Raw genomic sequence first — 16,428 nt, 5'->3', positions numbered from 1 at the left:
GGGAGGGGTTGATTCCCAGTTCACAGCAGAGAGGGCTGAGGCTCAGAGAGGTCAAGCGATTAGTCCAGGAGAGTTAGATTGTTGATCTCTTGGTTCACCCCACCTGTCCCTCCATCTGAGGCCCTATCCTGGACTCTCCACTGTGGCCGCCATGAGGAAGTGTGGATGCGAGTGAATGTCCCAGGCCCCCAGACGTGTGACAAAGCTCCAGGATCCCCTGGATTCCGGGTGTGCTCTTCCGTCTCCCACCTGCTGAGGAGCTCACCGACTCCCTCCCTAGACCGTGAGCCTCTCCACAAGCGGGACCCATACTGGCTTCCCTTCTCGTTTTCCCCAAAACACAGTGCCGCCCACGCAGCCCATCTCAGCCAACACTGATGGACTGAAGACACAAACGGAAGAAACAGCAAAGGTGGTGTCTCCACTGACTTAAAAAAAAAATTATTATCACGTATGAAAAACAGGGTTAATGCATCAGAAAAACATATGCCCTTCCCTAAGTCACCACGGAGCATCTTCCCATTTATCGAGTGGAGCCAATTCCCAGCCACTCAGTTTTAAACCCTCCAGGGGGGTGGGCTCAGACCTGACACTACTCCCTTTTCTCTTTTTCCTGCTGATGATTTTATCTGTTGGGAAAAGGGAATTCCCGAAATATAAACAGTGACTTGTTTTTGCCGGTTCAGTCCATGTTATGCCCGCACTCAGAAAACTGGTGAGGAACAGTGGTGCCAAATCAGCCTGCCTATCTTTTTGTTAGTGGATGCAGTAAAAAACTATACATAGGAAAAAGAAGCTAAGGAGAAACAGTTCGGATGTACTGTCTCAAATTAAATTGGGTATTATGCAGGTGTAAAAATCCATATTTTTATCTATCAAATAGACAAATGATCAGTCTTTAAAAGTACTCTGGGCACCTGGGTGGCTCACTTGGCTAAGCGTCCGACTTTGGCTTGGTCATGATCTCACGGTTTGTGAATTCAAACCCCGCATCGCGCTCTGTGCTGACAGCTCAGAGCCTGGAGCCTCCTTCAGATTCTATGTCTCCCTCTCTCTGCCCCTCCCCTGCTCTCTCTCTCTCTCTCAAAAATAAACATTAGAAAAAAGAAAGAGTGCTCCAACAGCTTTCCTTGGCCTGTTAAATGTGAATGATCGGTGACAATGAGTTTTTGTGGACAGAGTCCTAAGTGTGGAAAATGTTTTTGTCATGAGACAGACAGCAGCCAAGCCTGCGGTAATATTGCAAATAAGACCACTCCCAGCAGAGGATTCTCAGATCTCTAAGCTCATGATGTAAGGCCATCTTCCAGCTTCTCCAAGGCTTTCACATTACAGACGCAAGCAGTTTGCCTGCCCCAGACTCACTGACAGACATGGAACACACTTGGGAGTCTAATATTTGTCCCTCGGAAGGAAAGAAGTCACTTCCTGCAAATTGAGTACTGAGGAAAGTCCAGTTAGGTGTTCCCTTTTTACTCTATGACCTGTCTGAATCGTGTGGAAGTTTTCAAACTTCGGTATTACTTTGTTTTGGTATTGGGCTTGGTATTACCTTGCTAATAAGCCTTTGAACTTTTTACAGCAAAGTATTATAGCAAAGTTACCAAAGTATTTAAGTTACCAAAGCAACTTTAAAAAAAAGCAATTAAGATGTTCAAAATGATTAAGAACAGTGCAAAAATTACTGGGAAGAGGGGAAGGATAGGAATAAGCCTGGGGAGGCTGGACTCACCTTTCCAAAGCTGGCCGCGTTGACAGGCTGGGTGTCATTCTTCTCGCAGAAGTCCAGGTAATGCATGTAGAGGGCGCTGCGAGGGATGCAGACCCCCTCCGCGATCTCATAGTTCTCCTCCAGCCTGTGGAATGAATGCCCAATGAGCAAGCCTCAAGCAAGAAGGGCATGGTCTTTCTAGCTCTCCTCCAGAGGAGGACTTGAAGAGAAGTGTTCCTACAGATGGGGAAACTGAAGCCCAGGAGGACAAAGCCACATGGTCACGCGTGAAGTTGGTAGGTCGGCAGGATCGGACTTCTAGCCCCCGTGGCTGTGTGACCTCGGACCACTTTCAGCTCAAATTCCCAGTCCCTCTCTTCCATGCTGCCATTGGTCTGGGTGGATCAGGTTCCCCCAAACTCCCAAAGTGATATACAGGATCCTGTAGGTGCCCCAGTCAGCCGAGCTTTGAACCACACACTCACTCGTGTAGCCATTTCTAACAGGTGTCCCAGTGTCAGAGCGTCTTTGCTAACAAGAGCAGTGCGGTGGGATAGCCGTGGGAAAACAAACGCCCAAGGAGAAACCAGACAGTGGGACAGCCAGTAATCCACTGACTGAAGGAAGGTTTTAGGATCACAGCGGGAGCCGAACCCTCTGGTTTCTTCAGGATCGCCTCTGCTGTGCTGGAATTACGATTCTATACCCATCACCTTCGTAATGACCCTAGTTTAAGGGTTTAGGGTAGGGACTTTCCATGGGGATTCAAACCCCAGTATTGTCACTTGCTGGCTTGGTGACCTTGAGCAAGTTATTTACCCTTAGGTAGGGTTTCCTTTTGGAGGTGCTGGCTGTGATCCCCTCATAAGCTGTTGTGACAGTCGAACGTGTGACATGTGCAGGCATGGTGCCTGGCACACGATAAACACTTAGTAGGTGTTGGACCTCACCATCATACACCTATCCTCTCCTTAAAACATCTTTGGGTGCCCATATGTCCTGAATGGGTGCTAGATCTTGGGATATAAAAATAAACTAGATACAGTTTATCCTATTTTCCCCTCTTTCACCTAAACACCAGAGTGTAGGCATCAAGAAGAATCCTGCCCCCTTTTCCATAGACACATTGAAAGGTTTAAGAACACTTCTTCCAGCAGAACTGCCAGGGCACATGACAACTTGGGGACGTCTCTTTGGGCCTGCTGCTTTCAGAGCCTGGGGCACACACTGTTCAATTAACTCACGAACAGAAGATATTTCTCTTTGGATCACAAACTGGATTTTTGGAAACGACCCAAAGTCATTTGGAACCAAGTTTGAGGAATAAAGTGACTGGAATAGCCCTTTCATCTCAAACATTTGTTGTGGGGTGGGGAGTGGGGGCAGAGACAAAAATAAGGCAAGATTCTAGAGCAGTGAAATAAATATCCTCAGATGGCTTCTAACTTCTCAGGGGCACTTGCCAAAGAAGTGGTCCAGTCCCGCCGTGACTGTGAAGCAGGATGAGGACACGGCCTCCCGAGGTGGCCACTTGAAAGGGCAGTGCTCACTGTGCTCATTCCAGCATGTGGTTGAAAGAAAATCAACTCGATCATTTCACATCCAAACCCTACCAATGAATATAACCCTAGGCACGCCCAGATAAATGAAGAAGCCTGGTGCAGAGTGGTCTCATCACCTCACCTAGTCCCCCTTCTTCTGGGAAGGGGAGCACTGAGTAACTCCTGATCATTTTTAGAAGTGTTCCGGGAAACCGTTTATGCAATCCTTTCTGGGTGACCTAATTCCTTGAGGTTGGCATGGTGTCTGAGTCACTCCTGCATCCTTGAAGGCCAACATATTCCTTGGCACACAGCAGGTGCTCAATTAAGTGTCTGGTGGATGGATTGTTGCAGTTATATATTCATTCAACAAATACTTATTGATCTCCTACCACCTGCCAAGTGCTGGGGAGCACTTGGTGAGCAAGACAGTCCTTGTTTGCATGTAGGGAATAGATTAAATGGTGGGCAGATGGATAGAGATACAGGTAATCTTTAAAATTCAACAAATATTTATTGAGTTCCAGGCACTGCTCCCGACATTAAGGAAACAGCAGAGAGCAAAACAAAGGCCCTGGCCTGAAAGGGCTTACATTCTAGTATACATCTCCCTGACATCGGAAATTAGAACAAACACTAGATGTGGCTCCCCGTGGGAAAATGCTTTCACATAGAGATGAGATTTCTTGGGACTGTCCTAAGCTTCAGGTCTGGTATGAATGGGAATCAGCCTTCTAGCTCAGCCTGGACCCCTAACTGCCATTCGCAGTACTGTTTCTCTATAAAAGTGAGTTCAGAGGTCCACATGACCAGTTTACACACAAACTGGTATGGACCATCCAAATACGGCAGCTTTCACAAACTGGGGTCTCACAGACATGCTTTGCTTGGCCTCAATATTGTTGGCCTGACTTTTAAAATTCAGGACATTTCCCCTAAGAATCTGGCTTCTTCTGAAAAGGCTGAGATCTGGCAATGCTGGACCCATATTCCCGCATGACAATAATTGGCCAGAGGTAGGTGTGCCCTCGAGTTGGCCAGAGTCCTCACTCCTCCCTACTTTTCTGACACCAATCTATTTTCTGTTCCTTGTCTGGCTCCTGTAGCCTCTTGCGTTGACATAAGGCATGACCTATGCCCTGGTTCACTTTGCAGTCTATCTGGGAAGAATAATGCATCAAAATATGAAAAATTAACTACTATAAGAGCAGTCAAAGGTGGGAGAACAGAGAGATTCCTGTGTAGATGAGAAGAGGTAATTAAGGTTTCATGGATGAACTGGGATTTGAATTTTGGGACAGCTAGCATCAGTTGCTCTTTTCCCAGGTGCCAGGCACTGGGTATCTGGTATCTCTTTCCATCCTCACAATAACCATGTAAGGTAGGTTTTATACCCATGTGTCCAATGAGGAAACTGGATACATGGGTATAAAGCCTACCTTGTGTGGTAGGTTTATATGGCTCAGAGAGTGGAACTCATGTGCCCATGGTCGCGCAGGCAGTAAATGGGAGAGTCTTCCTCTAACCCACTACAGTGTCCTGCTGTGGTAGATGGAGGGGATTCTAGGCAATGGAGAACAGCACGGGTGAGAGACAATGTGCTTTGGATGATGGAGACAATGGTCTGAGTGGAGAAAGGGCTTGCAAAGGAGCCTTTAAAAAAAACAAAGGGGGAGGGGGTATGGAGAATCTTCCAATGTCCCCAAGAGAATATGGCCTGGAATAGAAGTTTGGCAACCCTCGGAGTTCAAGAATTACTGCAGAAATGTCATTTACGGGAGGCGATGGAGCAGTACTCAGTGAACTGAAAAAATAAAGACTCAGAGGCAGGAAGACCAGAGTGTTTCTGGGATGCTGTAGAAATAATTATAATGTCATCAATAACAACAGTCACTAATATGAATTTAAAGCTTACTATGTTCTATTAGCCAACAACGGATTGATTGTAAACAAATATAACAATAAAAACAAAAAACATCCAAGTTTCCTTGGTTTCATCTTAGACTACTGAGAGTCTCATTAAGCAATTTCCTCTCAGAGGCACCTGGGTGGCTCAGTCGGTTAAGCATCCGACTCCTGACTTCCGCTCAGGTCATGATCTCACAGTTCGTGGGTTCGAGCCCCACACTGGGCTCCACGCTGACAGTGTGGAGCCTACTTGGGATTCTCTGTCTTCCTTTCTCCGCCCCTCCCTGCTCCAATAAATGAATAAATAAACTTTAAAAAAAAAAGCAATTTCTTTTCAAAGCTTTGATTTCAACTCTGTAACAGACTATGGTAGAACATTTTCCAGTCTAACACACACACACACACACCTTGGATGGCTGCAACTTTGTGCAGGACAAGCTATGGGGAGGAGAAAGTATCCCTTTTTGCTTATCCTTGCTAATCATTTCCTAAAATTAACTTTGGCCAGAAAAATCCATAGGTACATTCAATATACATGCATTTCAAGCCATTCAGAGTTCATCTTACAAAAGGCATATGACCCTTTAAAATGATAGAGGGCCATTTTTCTTTTTCTTTTTTTTTTTTTTTTTGAGTTTATTTCTGTATTTTGAGAGACAGACAGAGACAGACAGTGGGGGAAGGGCAGAGAGAGAGGGAGAGAGAGAATCCCAAGCAGGCTCCTCACTGTCAGCATGGGGCTTGAACCCATGAACCATGAGACCACGACCTGAACCGAAACCAAGAGTGGGACACTTAACCGACTGAGCCACTCAGGCACCCGTAGGGGGCCAGTTAAGTCTTCTTAGGCGTGGTTGCAGCATGATCAGATTCACTCTTTGGCAGGTCATCCTGGCACCTCTACTGTAGGAGGACAAGGCTGACTAGTGAGGCCTGGCACATGGCGACTAACTCGTGTTTGTTGAACAAATGAATGAACAAACGAGACCAGCTAGGGGCTACTACAAGACTTCAGGCAAAAAGCGATGGGGTGTAAATTGGAGGGGTGGCCGTGGGGGCAGGGATAACACTCAGTGCGTGTGGTTCTTATGCTGCCAGATGTGAGATGGATGGCACCAACCAAGGCAAGCTCTCAGGTTCCTCACTGGACTGAAGGATGACCGGAGGCGCCATTCCTCACGGTTCAGAACTGCAAGGGAGTAATGGAGGGCGGTGATAATGTGGTGTCAGAGAGCACAGTCTCCCGGGTGGGTTCCTGGCTCCCCCTTACCATTAGCTATTTTGCTTAAGCCCCCCACCCCCCCTGCCTGAGTTTATATTTGATATTCTTGTGGCTTGCTCGCTCACTAAGTACGACCAAGGGATCAGCATTAAAATAGAACACCAGGGTTAAAATACATCCCATTAAATGAACCCATAGCAGCAACAAACTATCTGAATCCAGATGAGTGTAAGTCACAGTTCACACAGGCTGACTTAATTAAGCAGTTACCTGCCAAAGGCCAGAGCCTTCTAAATAACTACAATGCTACCCACATTTTGTTCCTCTTCCCAGAGCTTCTTCGCCTCAAGGTATCTAGGTGGCTTATGACTATGAAGCATTTTAATAAGCTCTACAAATGAATAGATGTAACTGGCATTAAGGGCAACTTTGATGCTTGATGAGTTTCCGCAGAAAGAGCGTCATGATACCTTTCCCCAAACCTCCTTACAAAATCCAGAGGGTCCGTGCGTGTACTGAAGTTGCTAATTGGAATGTCTGCTTCGCTGACCAAGGCATGGCAGAAAGAAAGGCAGTTAATTATTTCTCTTCATATCTGATGAAATGTCCCCTTCTCCTCACTTGTAGAGGACATCATTAGTCTGACATGGTGAACAATACTCCATTATACCTGGATATTTTTAATGATCACCAAAAAATTCCCCACTTCTTCCACTTTTCTGATCTTCTATTTAATAACTTGATCATATTTGAATTGAACCTATCCTATTATGGGGAGATAATGAACTCAGTCTACTAGCCAACAGGAGTCATTATCTGCGGTATACATTTTGAAAAAGATCTCCTCACGAGGCTTTGGCCGCAGCAACCCAGGGCAGGGGAGGAAGCTCCGTATCAGCACTTGACAATGAAGACCAAATGTTTCAGCGCCCAGCATAATTGTTCCTGCTGCTCTCCTCTGAAACCTGTTCTCTTCTCTGTACGTGTGAGATTTCAGTTCAGAGTCTCCACTACCCGGGTCTTTGCGGACGTGTCTACAACAGAAACTTTCTCTTCTATTTTACCAGAAGATCAGACAGCAGGACTTTTCAAAGCCTTGCAGGACATAGTAACTTATTACTCAGGTTGACCCAGAGACTGAAAAATATGTGAAAACAAACTTGCTAAGCAGAGGCCGGACAGTAATCTAAACCCATCAGTTACTCCCCTCTGCCTCTGTGGAGAGGTTCTAATTCCCTCCCTTGGCATGTACGGCCCCCACCATATGACCCCTGACTACTTCTCCAGGCTTCTCTCGACCCACTGCTCTGCACATACACTTCTCCCCAGCCAAAGGACTGTTGATCTTGCACATGCTCCCCACCCCATATGTTCCAGGGCATTCCACCACGAGAGGTGAGCCCCTCTAGGCTCAGCTCAAATTTCTCTCCCTGACACTATGTTTAATTCCCACCCAGCCCCATCTGCTCATGGCCTCTTAGTTGGTTCCTCATCCTTGCCAGATTCATGGATTCATTCATCCGATAACATGCAGAGTGTTGCGACGGGCACCCGCCAGGCACGGAGTTGCATCTGTGGAGGAGAAAGTCTTGACAGGAAGCGCAGCCTCTGCCCCCAAAGCTCTCATCACTTCCTGGGAGTTTCCACAGCCCTTCATATCTGTCTGCGGCTCCAACTGCCCTCACTGAGAAGCAGCACTGGGTTCAGAGGCAGGGGACGCTGAGGTTAAATCCTGCCCACACCACTGGCAAGGCACCACAGGCTCGGGTGTGTTGCTTGAACCCTCAGATCCTTGTCTCTTTCATCAGTAACATGATGCAAAGGATACTAATACCCATCTCCCAAGGCCGCTGAGGGGATTAACAAGAATCCACGCACAACCCACAGCCCTCTAGGTGGCAGAGGGGGACGCTGGATAAGGGGCACCTGTCAGTATTATTCTAGGTTACTGTGGAACATTCTGGTAATACTTTACATCTTAGACTGAGAGTCCTTTGAAGGCAGGGACCAAACAGCATCCCTATTTATGTTAGCACAGTTCCTACTACTGTGCCCTGAACACAGTCAGTCAACCCTGCAGAAGGAAGAGAGAAGGAGGTGGGAAGGAAGGAAAGAGGACTTTTACACAGATGTTTGCACAGATCAGAAAAGCACTTTTTTTTTTTAACCTTAAGACCTGGGTGATTAAGGAAAAACCCCCAATTAATATGAACATATTTGCTTTATATTTTCTGTGCCAGGGATATTCACATTTGCTATCACTACTCACACAAGATGGGTAACATCATCTCCACGACATGGAGGAAGAAAGGGAGGGCCAGGCAAAGTGACTGCCCAAAGCCACTCTCCTGGGAAAAGCCAGGTATGGAGTATGGACTCAGGTACGAGGCTCCTAAAGCTCTCACTGTGTGCTATGGACTGACATTCCTTTGGTCAGTGAGCCGGCACACATTTACTGAGCATCTACTGTGTGCCAGGCACTGTAGCATACAGCAGTGAGCAACAACACGCAATCCCTGCCATTGCCTTTAGGAAACTGGCAACTGATCAGAAGAAAACGGGAACCAAGGAGAGGACTTCACTGGACAAGAAACACGAACAAAATGGTGGGCATTGGCTCTGGCTAGGTCTGAGGCTGAATCTATAAAAAGCCAAAACAAGCAAAGAAACAAAACCGATCCATTTTTCTTTAAACAGCACTTAAGCCTACGACTTGCTGCTAGGTAGACCAACCAACCAGAAACACGTGTTCAGATGGATCTGGTATTTCTCCCAGGGCCTCGGCTGGCTCTCCCTCCCCTTTGAGGGCCTTCTTGGGAATCAGGCAATCCCCGCCTCGGGTGGAGTGAGACTGTGACCCTCTGTTGTGTTCAGTTGCCTGCCTTGGTTTCTTCTTCTTTAAATAGGGGTAACAGTCCTGCCAACTCGACAGGGTTTTCATGAGCAGCAGAAGAGCTTGGTTGGTGAAGTCTCCAGCCAGGCACAAGCCTGGTTTGCCACGGGCATCTGGTTAACCTGTAGGTTTGGCTGATGCAGAGTGATGGGCTGAATCGGGGATTTAGTGCTGCCACTGTGATGATGGAATCGGACCAGAACCTGGAGTCCTCTAATCCATATCCTGTGTTTGGCCCACGAGCTACTGGGTTGGTATTCCAGAAAGGCCTGGAATTAGCCAGGTTCAAGAATCCCTATGCTCAGTGTTTGGTTAAAGTCGCCCCCCCCCCCCCCCCGCTTTTTTTTTTGACAAAAACTAGGCACTATACAATAGCACAGTGTCACAAGTTCAACTGTTGCCAATGCTTCTTTCTGTCAGGGCTGGGCCAGGGGTAGGCAGCCCAGAGCTCCGGTGGCCACCAATGACAGCCGAGGTGATTTGGGTACCATTCTCTATCATAAACCATCCCCCTCAACATTCTCTTTCCATCCCTTCCCCGTCTCTACTCAGTTCTACTTCATCATTACAAAGAAGGCTGCAAAGAACATCTTCATAGGCCCCCCTTGCACACCTGTGGGAGTGTTCTCCATATTGGTGTCAAGAAGTTCTGGGTGTTCACAGCGAAATGTTAGCGGGACTACAAAATTGCCCACTCAAGCGGCTTTACCGTTAGACCTTAGAATTACACCTTAACCACAGCACAAGATACTTAAAAAAAAAAAAAAGGATCATAGCTCCACACCCTAGCATCTCCTTGTCTGAGACACGCCCTTCACACTGTCCTGCTTAGTTACCTTTCTGCCTCTGCGGTAGAGGGTTTCTAGCAGGGCACCGGTCACACCTACAGGCATTATCGGACATCTCCGGCTGTTTTCAGTGCTAAAAATGTTCAGCCTCCCTTTCTGGAACAAGGTCGCCTAACTAATATTATGGAAGCGAATAATGTTCTGTCACTGTTGAATAAAGGATCAAGTCCGAGATGGGTACCGAACATCGGGTACTGGTTACTCTGTGACTCTGGTCTAGGAGCTGTGACCTGGTCCAAAACTTCAACAAACTTCTTTGGAACAGTACCCAGTCCAGCTTTCTACCTGCGGCCTCCAAGAACATTTTAAAGAGAAATGTGAAATTTCTTTTGTATTATATTAATTTGAAGGATTGAAAGGCCATCAATCACCCAAGACCTCCTTTTAATTTTTTTTTTTTTGAAAGAAAGAAAAAAAACACCCCCTCCAAGAAAGAGATGATTTGGTCTTCTACCCTCTTCCTTTGGGGAAGGGCCTCCCCCTGCACCCCATAAACTGCTGAAAGGGGAGAGGCCTCTGCCCTGACTGGCGCACAGGGAGCCAGAAGTGACACAGGCGACAAGGGAGGTGTGTGAGAGGGTAGGGCTCTGGAGGGGGACATGGGCTGGCAGCAAGCAGGCCAGGATGGTGGAACAGGCCGCTTACCATTCCAAAATCCTCTGCGTGAATAGAGGTTATTGTGTGGCCAGGATTCCAGCAGCGCTCCCCGTCCCCAGCGGCTTGGGCTTTACTAACCCTCGTGACCGAGGATGCTGGAAAGTGTTTGGCAGAAGGCATTTGACAATATTTGCCTGTTTTCTGCTGGGAACTGCCTCCAGATCACGTGGCCCCAATTATTTTAGGCTGCTTGGGCACTGTATTGTTTGTTCTTGGAGTGGAGATGGTCTCCGGGGCGATGGGGAGGGTGCTCGTGGCGAGGAGGGAGCAGGTGGAGGAGCAAATAGCCCCTAACCCAATTCCCAAAACAAACCAAGTGTCCCAGGAGAGCTCGGCATTGTCGGGAGACCAATGTCCTTTCCTGGGCCTACACACCTCGGTCCTGAGGGCCTGCATGCTGCCATTGCAGAGAGCGGACAGCACGAAGGATGCACATGTCTCAGAGAATGAGATGCCATGGTGTGGAGCTAGGTTCCTTTTTTTTTTTTTTTTTTTTTTAAGTATCTTACACTGTGGGTGAAGATACAAAATGGCAAAGCCATTTGAGGGGGCAAATATCAGTCCCATTAATATCTTCCGGGTACCCAGCTCTCCTTCTCGACGCCAACACAGAGAACACTGCAACAGGTGTGCAAGGGGACATATGAAGATGCTCTCTGCGGCCCTGTCTGTAAGGGCGGAGATGAGATTTGGACACGATGTAATCGGCCAGCAGGAGGAAAGTGGTGAAATCGATCTGCCATTGTCATACGTGGAATCGTGCGCAGCAGCTAAAATGAGGCTGTGCTCTATAGACTAACGCGGGTATGGCTTCGGGACATTCCAGTGAGGAAAGGGCAAGTTGTGGGTCAACGCAGTGCAGCAGGTTGTAGGACAGTATCCTTAGTGTGATATGTCTGCATTCCTCTTAGAAAGGAGAAAATCCGAAATTAAAAAAATCCGCAAGTCAGAAACCTCTGTTGGCACACATGCTTGTAAAAGCATAGGCAAGACACTGTAAACACACACACACACACACACACACACACACACACACACACACACACACTTCCCACTGGCCAGAGGGTCGCTCTGGATGAGCCCCGAACAACAACAAAGAACGGACGATAGCCTTATCTAGGATGTTTCAGTTTTCAAGTGAGGAAACCTATCACTTGTATTAATAAAATAAAATAAAAACAAAGTAAGGGCTTATTGAATGTATTCATATCTTGCCTTTTTCTAAAAAGCTAACAAAGGAAAAAGAAGACATTCAAACAAGAGAGATGGAAAAGTGCATAAACATCTGAACTCACTGGTGACCAGAGCACAAGGGGAACATGGTATAACTGACCTCACTTTCCCTTGCAAAATGGTTGGGGGGGGGCGTGGGGGGCCGTGTTCCTTTTGAGAGACAAAGTATTTACACTGAAACTACATTCTAAAAACTTTACTCGTGTGGAAGTTTATATAGGAGGTCACATGTCCTCCACCATGGTTTTAAGCGTGACTGTTTTACTTAAGAGAAATGTCCTCCTTCTTCTTCCCTGCTGTTTACAGACCCTCTCCCCTGCCTCCCTCCCCCACCTCATCGGTATCCTTCTCCTCTCACTCGCTGTGCCCCACACTGGCCACCTTCTGTAGTTCCTCCAACAAGCTCAGCCTGCCTCCCAACCTGGAGGGACCAGCAGATGCTGTGGGATGTGCCCAAGTTACCCCTGAGGACCCAGGTGTCCTTCTCCACTGCTGGGAGGCTGCTTGCTGAGGCCGAATCCTTCCTGAGGAGTTGTCCTCAGCAGAATGTGAAGGGAACTGCCTTGCCCAAAGCTTCACCCCCCTTCAGGGGGGAGCCGATATTCAATGATGGGCAAGGTGGGGGATAAAGGCCTGGACCCAATGCCTGGACTCTGGTCTCTCTGAAGGGCCAGCCCAGCCTCAGAACTCCCCACAGGATTGCTGAGGACTCTACTGCAGCCTCCTGTCAGCCTGACACCCCCTCTGCCTCTCCCAGTGTCCCTCACACCCCCATGTGTCAATATTGGATGCATGCCCGAATAAACCACCTGCACACCCATCTCTGCTCAGTCTGCCTCTGGGAAAGCCCAACCTACACTAGTATAGCCTTTTAAGAAACTGTTCCCTCTGCCTAGAATGTTCCCTGCCCCTGATTTTCACATTGTCATGTTGTGGACTTCCTGTCATACAAATGTGTACTTAAATGTCACCTCCTCCAGGAAGCTTTCCCACACCACTCAACCTAAAAAACCCTCTCAGACACTACCCTGTCAGCCAGTTCTAACTCTAGGCACAGCACTTGTCAGTATCTAATGCATTCCTTGTTTATTTATTTATCATTAATATGATACTTTGATATCACAAAACTTTCCCCCTCATCATTCCTGGTCTATATTACTCACCGTTGCACTCTCAGAGCCTAGAACAGGGTGTAGCAATAGCAGGTGCACAGCCAACATTTCTTCAATTAGTGACTGAAATTCTATCTCACACATATAAAGGGAATTGGAGGACAATCTGATGTTCTTTGAACAACTTGATATCTTTTGATAATAATAAAACAAAAATTTATAAATTCTCGAATCTGATTTGGCCTTGAAAGCAAATTTATTTAAAAAAAAAATCCCCTGCCTGACTTTGTGAATTGGAAAATGAAATGTCTTTTGGAATGACCTATGTGACGCTTTACGTAGAAAAGGACATTCTGTACAGACTTAGGTACAGTAGGGGTGAACTGACTGCATACATCAGGAAGGAGGGAAGGCCTGCTCCAGGATGCCCTGGGGGACTCAGAAGGGAGGGTGTGCTGAGCGCTGGCTCTACGTCAGATGCTTCAAGCGCTTTCTTTGTACTAACTCAGTTTCCTCTTGACGACTACCCCTAGGCGTTTGATACCACTGCTATTCCCATTTTACAGGTGAGGAGACTGAGGCACAGAGAGGTTAAGGACTGCACCCAAGGCTACCCAGCTGGGAGTTAATTTCTGGCAGTCTGATTTAAGACGCTGCACTGTCCGCAGACTCACTGTTGCCAGGCAGATATCAGAGAATCACAGAAAATTAGGAATGAACAAGGTGATTTTCTTCTACTCACTCTCAAATTTTTTATTCTGAAATGTGCAACGTGCTCAGGTTTTTAAAGTCAGTGTGTCTGCCAATTCCTTGCGTTTCTAGAAATTCTCATGCCCAAAGTCCTTTATATTGATACCTCATTAGATGTCCTGGCATTATGGGAATTTGTGTGGCCATGATTCGGGGGAGGAAGGGTGCAGGCACAGGTTTGACCAGGGAAATAGAGTAGAATTTTAAAGAAAACGAAAGGCAGCAAATGCAATGAGAAAAAGAAGACAGGGAAAAAATGATGGAAACAAGCCAAAGTCTGGAAATCAAGCTCTTGAAAATAACCTTTGCTGTCCTTGCAGCCAAGCAAGCTGACTGTGGAGACTCTTGTTAGAAAAGATTGAGTTACGCTCCTGAATGCTTTCTCCCGATGCAGTCTTCCTCTCACCTGTGCATGGATTAGTCAGGAGAATCTAATGTGATTTGCTCCTTAAAGCCCATCTGCTCTCTTTTCTCATTTGTCCTCTCTTCTCCACCCCATCCTTTCTTCCAAAGCAGGGGCTTTGCAGTTAAAGAGACCCAGCCTGTGCCCCTTCGTGGCCCTGTGTATATTCAGGCAAATGATTTAACTGTCTAAGCTTTATTTTCCTCATCTGTGAAATGGGCATAAATGATACCAACTTCAGAGAATTGTGAGAATTCAGGGCACCTACAGGAAGTGCCTGGCATGGAGGAGGCTGGCACATAATAGCTCTTAGTGCCCACTTCTCCTTCCTCCCTCCCCTTCCTTCCTTAATCCCCTCAGGTTAGCTGGGCTGTGCTGCCAGGGGAATCATAGCCCTAACTGACATGGAGTTTTGAGGAATCAATCTCAGGTGTAGACAGCTCTTGTGCTCAAAGCTACAAAACAACTTCTAAGTAAAGCTCTTAGAGGAGAATGTACCTATAAACCTCAAACATGAAAGCAACCACTTACAACATCATCCATCAAATATTTCACCAAGTCCAGGAATTCCAAATAATAAAGTAAAGCCACTAAAGGAGATAATGCTTGTTAATATTACTAATGTTAAAATAATTGTAGTATAGTTGCAATTAAGGATTAATTCATTAAGGGATCATTGGTAGGGGTGAACAGACCACCATTTCTATAATTTGTTGCATCCTTATTAACTATAACAATGGATTCCATTAAATCAGTTAACAACACCCACATGGCAGCCAGTCCTTGCCAGGGTCTTGGTGATGGAAAACAAAATCTACACCCAAATAAAATAAATACGAAAATCCCAATCTCCAGGCTGGACCTAAGTTGAGTAGTTTACACAGAGCTGCAAATTAAATTGACTGCATGTTAGGCTCCTGGGTGTCAAGTTCTCAAGCTGATGTCAACCTTTTCGGCGATACCCTATTGTATCAGCAGGAAGCTGCAGTTACAGGAGCACCGTATCAAGAGAGAACTTGCTGAAAATGAACTTACCATTGCAGAGTAGCAGGAGTGGAGTGGGGCTTGGATGCTCTATTGTTTTCTTTTTCCTCATCTGTTAAAGGAAAGAAAAAGGAGCTACCTTCAGTAGGAAAAGTAAAAGGCTTCTCAGCTCTCCCAAAGTTCCCTCAAATATTGATGATTTGAAAGCAACCGCACTTTGGCTTTTCCGACATGTTAGACTTCTTCTCGAGTGAGGAAAAAAAAGGGGAAACTGACTTACACAGAAAACTCTTTTACATCACTTTGCATTTTGATCTGATGTAACTAACCCGTGAAGAGTTGAGGAACTGTCTCTCTTTATCACTGAGCAGCATGACTGCGTTCACCCGACTTGCTATTTTCCCACCTGCAGCTGGACACCTGACTCTAGATTCTGACCTAAGAACTTCTAGACCTCACTGACCGTTTGCTCCTGGTAACGCCTATGGAATAGACAGCGGTGTCAGGTAAGGGAAGAAGAGTGTAAGGGTTCAGGAGAATTAGGATAGCAGTACAAGAGAGCAGAGATTGGCAATTCTTTTTCTGTAAGGGGCCAGAGAGCAAATATTTTAGGGACTGGGGGCCAAGAGGCAAAATCAAAACTATTATATAGTATTTATATAACAAAAGAAAAAACAAATTTCCACAAAACTTTAATTGACAATATTCAAAATGTAATAATAGTAATTGAGTACAGTTTTTGTAACATAGGTCTATTCATAAGGATAATGGAACTGTTTGGGGGGAAGAGGCAACATTTTTCTTAACCGGAATTCAAAGTTCACATCTCTACCATCGAACAGATTATAAATATTCACCTGTAAAAACCACTCTTAATTTATAGCCCTATGAAAACAGGCATCAGGCAAGATTTGGACTGTGAGGTCCTGGTTTGCTGATTGCTACAACACAGTAATCTGAACAATAGATCAATCTTTGTGTCTATGAAGAACTACTCACAATTTCATCGTGGATTAACTGAGCAATACATAGTAATTAGCCTCAACCAATTCCTAATAAAGATTATTAATAGAAACAGTCAACATAAAATTTCTTGATCCACAAAATTTGACCCAAGAAGACCGGTATGAGTAACAGTCTCAAGAGAAAATTAATAACATCAAAAC

At 46.2% G+C, this 16,428-nt stretch overlaps 1 protein-coding gene across 3 annotated transcripts in view; it reads right to left on the bottom strand.

Annotated features, from left to right (window-relative positions):
- The window catches only part of RFX4 (regulatory factor X4), a 164,620-nt gene that overhangs the window by 101,126 nt on the left and 47,066 nt on the right, over positions 1 to 16,428 (bottom strand). For all 3 annotated transcript variants that reach the window (XM_019835449.3, XM_045062265.1, XM_045062266.1), the window contains exons 3-4: positions 15,314 to 15,374; positions 1,733 to 1,856 (exon numbers count right to left, since the gene is read on the bottom strand). In XM_019835449.3, coding sequence (XP_019691008.1) covers positions 1,733 to 1,856; positions 15,314 to 15,374 — 185 coding nt within the window. The remainder of the gene's footprint in view (positions 1 to 1,732; positions 1,857 to 15,313; positions 15,375 to 16,428) is intronic.

The sequence above is a fragment of the Felis catus genome, chromosome B4 (genome assembly GCF_018350175.1).
Source record: "Felis catus isolate Fca126 chromosome B4, F.catus_Fca126_mat1.0, whole genome shotgun sequence".
NCBI lineage: Eukaryota > Metazoa > Chordata > Mammalia > Carnivora > Felidae > Felis > Felis catus.
Note: the sequence above shows the minus strand (reverse complement) of the source record. Positions and strands in the feature narration are given on the sequence as shown.